The following is a 6,343-nucleotide window of genomic DNA, read 5'->3' on the forward strand; positions in this document are numbered from 1 at the left end:
AGTTTAATAGTTTGAAGGTTGGGGATAGTAAAGCCCTGAATAGGGAAGTATCCTGCCCAAGGTCACACAGCAAAGAAGAAAATTCAGATGGCCACAACTCAGCCAAAGGCCTTAACCCCTCTCTCTCCAGCTGCACACATGCTGCACTCTCCACCAACTCCTGGGCCTTTCTCCACATCTCACTTCCCTCAGCTCTGGACCATGGGCTACTTTTTGGATAGGGAAGCAAGAGGCAGCAGAAGCCATTCTCTGAGGACCACACCTCAAAGAGCATGATCTCCCAGGTGGGATTGTTCTGAGGCCTCAGGCAAGGAGGCTGGCCCGAAAGCTGATCTCCAAGAGGGCGTGGTTCTAAACTGCTGGCAAATAAAAGCCTGGAGAGACAGCATCAGTCCAGAGACCAGCAGGAGGCACAGGGAGACTACGAGCCACTCAATTCCTGGGCCTTGGAAGTGGTGAGCTCACTGAGGCAGAAGGAGCTTGGGGAGGGCCTCGGGATGTGGACAAGGTTTGTGAAAGCTAAGATGGGGCAGATGGAGGGAGAAAGATGTTTGTGCTCCAGATGGCAAGGGAAGTTCCAGGGGAGAATCACCACACATAGGGCTTACACCTAAGTCCCATCCAGAAACAGCTGCTTACACTCACACCCATCCTGACACTTGCACGCGCATGCACACACACACACACACACACACACACACACACACACACACACATACAGAGAAAAGACAGCCTCACTCAAGCACACCTCACCTGTCAGACCAGCCAGCCCTGGCCGACTCACCAGGAGGCATGCAGTATTTAAAGAACTCCTCCTCCCACCTGCATACCCATAGTGAGACATCTACCCATTGTGTTTCAGATGCCCATAGTGTCCCCCCAAACCCTGCTCCTCTGCCTGCTGGTCCTGGCAGTCATGGAAGGCCAGGGTCGGGAGGCAGCCATCCCAGGCTGCCACTTGCACCGTGAGTACCTCTGGGACCAGAGGGCTGGAGGGAGTGGAAATTCTGGGTGGGAGCAAAGAGCTGATAGACTGCACTTTGGGGTAGGCAGCACTCTAGATGGACCCAAACTGAGGAACAGACAACAGGAGCTGGGGCAAGCCTTTGAAGAATTGCCACCAACTGCTCACCCATCTCCTTCTAGCCATCAACGTGACAGTGCGAAGTGACCGCCAAGGCACCTGCCAGGGCTCCCATGTGGTACAAGCCTGTGTGGGCCACTGTGAGTCCAGTGCCTTCCCCTCCCGGTACTCTGTGCTGGTGGCCAGTGGCTATCGACACAACATCACCTCCATCTCTCAGTGCTGCACCATCAGCAGCCTGAAGAAGGTGAGGAGGGCCCAGCCCAGTGATGGGACATTGGGGGTTGGGGGAAAGACAAAGGAGATGGGGATCGAAGATGGCCCTATGAAGGGGGGCTGGAATGTGGACTCCCCTGTCCCACAGGTGAAGGTGCAGCTGCAGTGTGTGGGGACCCGAAGGGAGGAGCTCGAGATCTTCACAGCCAAGGCCTGCCAGTGTGACATGTGTCGCCTCTCACGCTACTAGTTCATCCTCTTCCCTCCTCTCTCCCCTGGGTTAGAGGGTTTGAAGTTCTGGTAGGAAAGCCTGGTCTGGGATTCAAACACTGGAGGGAGTTCCAACCCTGCTGGCTACTTGCGATTGGATTTTGTAAATGAGGGGTTTGCTCCAGCTCTTACCCTCTTAAGATTTTGTGACTGTCACCTCCTGAGAAGAGGGGAATTTTTGCCTCTTCCCTTTCTCTGCTTGGCCCTTCTAACCAGTCTTTCATCATTTTACTTCCTTTTTTGCCCTACCCCTAAATAAAGCAAGCAGCTCTTCAGTTTCTCTCTTTATTAAGTCTACCCCAGCCAGAGGAAGGGAGATAGGCAATGATTACTGTGACCCGCCCCCCCTTACCCCAGGACACTGTGAATCTGTTCCTGTTTGTGCCCTCACCCCTCCCCCTGCCCAATAAATAAAGAGGGGACAAGGAAGTATAGGGCAAGGGAGGGGAGGGAAGGAAGATGCCCCAGGCCCAGGACAGTGTCTGTATTGAGGGTAAGCAGGGCGAGAATAAATAGACCATGGACCCCCACGGTGGGGATGAGAAAGGATGTCGTGCTGGCCTGAGGCAGGGGAAGATCCCTGATGGCAGCTTCCTGGTCAAGCTTGCCCTGGTCAAGTCCTGCCATGCGGGCCTGAGAGTTCTGTTGCCAAGACCACCTCTCCTCTCCTCGTCTGCCCCCTGGTAAAAACTGCCCACACTGGACTGGGCAGGGAGTCCTCAGAGCCCACTCTGGCAAGGCCAGGGATAAGTGTGTATCTCTCTGGGCCCCTGGGCAGGAGGAGGGATGGAGGGACTGATAGCTCTGGGTTTAGCTTCTCCCTTTCTGGGAGGCTCTCTAGCTCTGACCCCCACTGGTGGCCACCTGGGGTGTAAGCCGCTGGAGGGGGGCCTCCCTGGCCCCCTGGGTCCCCTGTAGTCGGCGTAGCCGCAGTTCCTCCAGGCCTTGCCATAGCTCCTGACGCTCCCGGGCCTTCTGCTGCTCCCTGTGGAGAGAGGTGAGGCAGCTCTCCTACCTGGAGCCCCCCATAGTCGAGCCTCCCTCACCACCACCCCACCTGCAAAGGGAGGGCACGGAACTGTTTTCTGTTCTGTGACTCTGTAGGAACTCTCTGCTTAGGGAAGCACTGAGGAGGGACTGATCCCAGGCCACAGTCGTGGAGAAGATGAACTGGCCAGGCTCTGAGTGGCCCTGGCTGAAGGGTAGGAAGCTACAGGTAGTCAGAACAGGGTGGTACCTGGAAGAACTACTTGGAAGAATGACTGGAGGATGCAGTGGGCAATCGGGCATAGGATGGCCCAGCACTTGGCAGGAACATGAGGGAGAGACTTTAAACATCTGATCAAATAGGACTTGGAGTAGTCCTCTAAAGTTCCCTCCAGCCTTGAGGATCTGCTTTCTTCCTGCTTTTCTCCCCTCTCCCCAATGCCTAGTCCCCCAAGACTTACTGCTGCTTTTCCAGCTTGTAGGAGGCTGTGAGCTCATCAAACAGCTTTCCATTCATCTCCATGAAGGTCTTGAGCACATTGTAGATCAGAGATACGATGGTTCTTGGCAGCGTCAAGGGAGGAGGTTGAGATGAGAACAACTTCAGTTTGGCTTCCCCCTCCTCCTCTGGCATTCTGCCTATCCGTGTCCCCCAAATACAGCATGCAGCTCTGAACACCACAAGCATTGCCCACTTCCCTGCCCTTTTTACCACCCCCTCAGCCATCTTCTGATGCTTTCTCTGATCCTTTCCAGTTAGGAATAACCTCAGGGTCTAGATTGGCTGGCTCTGGTCCCAGTTTCTGTGGGTTAGGTCAAAACCTGGGCACTCACTGATTCCAGTGCTCCTTGGAGACTTGATAGAGGGTCCCAAACACAGCAGGCAGCACAGTGTGGCAGTTGTCCTCAATGAGGCTCAGGATATACTCGTTGTTCCAGAAATACAGAGCCCGCTCTGCAACCTGGGGCAGGTAAAATGGCAGAGTGAGTGCCTAGCCGTGGCTTCTCTGTGTACAAAGTCTGGTATCCATCGCTACCCCCAAACCCAGGCCCCCCGACCTCCATACACCCCATCCTCAAGGCTCATCTGACCCACTGGAGGAAGCAAGATGGTGCAGAGAAAAGAGCACTGGATTTGGAGTCCAGCACTCGGAGGCAAATTTTCACTACAGACTCCACTACATCCACATGACCTTGAACGAGACATTTAACCTCTCAGTCTCAGTTTCCTCATTTGTAAAACGGGGCTAATAATACCTACCTCCACAGGGCTGTTCTAAGAATCAAATGAGATACTGGACTTTAAGATATTTTATAAACTGGGCCGGCCCGTGGCTCACTCGGGAGAGTGTGGTGCTGATAACACTAAGGCCACGGGTTCGGATCCCATATAGGGATGGCTGGTTCACTCACTGGGTGAGTGTGGTGCTGACAACACCAAGTCAAGGGTTAAGATCCCCTTACTGGTCATCTTTAAAAAAAAAAAAAAAAGATGTTTTATAAACTGAAGTACCAGTGTCACTGTGAGGAAGAATTGACTTCCACTGGCTTATAGCTCACAAGAATGGGAAAACATCTGCACATACAATGTAGGAGAACATGAGTTACAGCTAGCTGGGATGATGCAGGGAAGCCTGGTGTGGTCCTAAAGTGGGACTAATGAAATCTAAGCCCACTAAGAAAAGGGGAAAAATGATAACAACCCTCCACTCCATTCTGGAGCATACTTCAGTTTACCAAACATGTTTATACTCATCATCTCTTTGATCCTTATCACTACCCTGTGAAGAGATCATTGTTGGCCCATTTTACAGATGAGGAAGCTAATTCAGACTCAGAGTGGTGAAGTGATTTGCCTGAAGCCCCTCAGCCAGTGGAAGGCAGATCTGAGGCTTGACCCTAGGTCTCCTGACCATCAGCGTCTCCCCATTATCAGACCCAGGAATGCAAGAGAACCTGAGGGCAGAGGGAGCTGTGTTAGGCCAACTAGCTGACCTTCCCAGGCCATACCTCTGCTCCCACCACCACCTGTCCCTACCATACCTGGAAATGGGGGCTGGAAACACAGCGAGCCACCTGCTTGAAGAGGGGCTCCTGGATCTTCACAAACTGGGAAGGCTCGATGACATCAAGAATCTCTTCCATCTCCCCCAGAAACATCACCTGGAGGCAGGGGTAGGGACAGAGGGACAGCTGCTCACATCTCCCCCCAATGCACATACACCTGACTGCCTCCTGGAAGCCGAGCCCTCCCAACCTCCCTGGTGGGCATCAAAGCCCTTCTTCATACCTCCTTCTGTGTGCAGGTTTTTGGCCAGTATTTGAGCAGCCCCCGGATCACCTGTGGGGGTTGAGGCAGAAAGGAGTCAAACCTGCAGAGGTAAGAGGCCTGCCTTCCCCCCAGAGCTACTCACGTGCTCTGTCAAGGTGGCATCCTTCTCCAGGAACTGCACCACACAGTATGCCAGCTGTAAGGGGTGTGGGGTAGAGAGAAAGAAGCCGGGGGTCAGCAGAAGGCTGAGTGCCAAGGACTGACTGCCCAGGACAGGATGCCAGACATTTGCTCACTTACTGTCTCCCACTCTCTTATTCACCAAGCATTTACTAACTGCTAGGACGTACATTTACTAGGACATACCAGGCACCACGCTCAGTGTGCTGGGAATATAATGATGATCTCACAGGGGAAACAGTCAGCAAACTAATCCTTATAAATTTTGCAGAAGGTTCAGTAGTAGAATTCTGTATCACAATCTTTGGGAATATAGTAGGAGGAGAGTTTACTTCTGACTAGGGGAAGGGGCTGAGTAAGGCTTCACAGAGCTGATGCCTGAGGTCAGCCTTAAAGGGTCAGTGGGAACTGTCTAAGGTAGATGGAACAGAATTAGTACAGATAAAGAAGGCAAGGTAGCATCCCATGAGTGTCAAGCTAACCTCCAGCCCTAACCTCTGACTCCTGATAGAGTCAGAGACCCCACTGGCTTCTCTGACTCTATCAGGAGCTCCTCTTGCAGTAGGGCCAGGCCCAGGCCTCACCTGGGCATGAAAGACAGACAGTGACTTGACTGAGTGTAGGGGAATCAGGACACGAACCAGGAACTGCTTGTGCTCAGTCTTCAGGGGCAGCGCAAAGCCATTTATGATGCTGAGGAGGAGGCAGAAGAGAGGAGGGCTCAGATAACCTCAGTCCCTCCTCCCAGAATCCTAAACTCCACCTGAGGCCCAGGGACAATTACCTTCCTAAGATCTCCAGCAGCTCAGCCACACCATTGAAGTGCTCGTATTCATAGATGAAACTGAGAGAAGAATGCAGGAGGGCTCAGAGCAGTGGGGGTAGGTTCAGCCCACCCCACGCCCACCCCTTAGCCATCCTGCCTGCCCACCTTTACACACATTGCACACTCATCCTCACCCAGAGGTCACAATCCCTTCCCAGTGCCCCAAACCAGGCCTCACTGAGATCAACACTGACCTCTGAAATACCCTTCTCAGCGCAGCCACCTCTGCCACTGAGTCCCAGCTCAACCCTTTCTTCCATGAAGTGTTCCAGCTCATCTTATTCTCCCCCAGACCCTAACCCTCATCACCGCAGCTCCATCCAATCAGCAGGCACCCAGCCTATATCTTTCATTCTTCATGCCAGTCAACCAAAAGAATAACAAACACTTAGAGAATCTACTGTGTACCATGTAATTCTCAAAACTGTCCCAGGAGGAAGGGCTTATTAAATCCACTTTACAGATGAAGGAATCAAGACTCTGTGGTTAAATGAAACTTGCCTCAAAG

The 6,343-nt window shown here is 52.8% G+C and overlaps 2 protein-coding genes across 2 annotated transcripts; one reads left to right on the plus strand and one right to left on the minus strand.

Annotated features, from left to right (window-relative positions):
* The first annotated feature begins 406 nt into the window (after positions 1–406).
* On the plus strand, positions 407–1,843 carry LOC103584017 (glycoprotein hormone alpha-2). The gene is made up of 4 exons (XM_008565167.1): positions 407–455; positions 863–965; positions 1,147–1,331; positions 1,449–1,843. The coding sequence occupies exons 2-4, from the start codon at positions 863–865 to the stop codon at positions 1,548–1,550; spliced, it is 390 nt and encodes a 129-aa protein (XP_008563389.1). The 5' UTR covers positions 407–455; the 3' UTR covers positions 1,551–1,843.
* On the minus strand, positions 1,842–5,875 carry LOC103584018 (serine/threonine-protein phosphatase 2A 56 kDa regulatory subunit beta isoform-like; the record flags this gene model as incomplete). The annotated part of the gene is made up of 8 exons (XM_008565168.1): positions 1,842–2,555; positions 3,019–3,120; positions 3,392–3,519; positions 4,601–4,720; positions 4,848–4,898; positions 4,972–5,025; positions 5,594–5,702; positions 5,794–5,875. Coding segments are annotated over 8 exons (794 nt in total), but the record flags the coding sequence as incomplete, so codon positions are not given.
* Positions 5,876–6,343: the final 468 nt, after the last annotated feature.

The sequence above is a fragment of the Galeopterus variegatus genome, unplaced genomic scaffold (assembly GCF_000696425.1).
Source record: "Galeopterus variegatus unplaced genomic scaffold, G_variegatus-3.0.2 Scaffold35219, whole genome shotgun sequence".
NCBI lineage: Eukaryota > Metazoa > Chordata > Mammalia > Dermoptera > Cynocephalidae > Galeopterus > Galeopterus variegatus.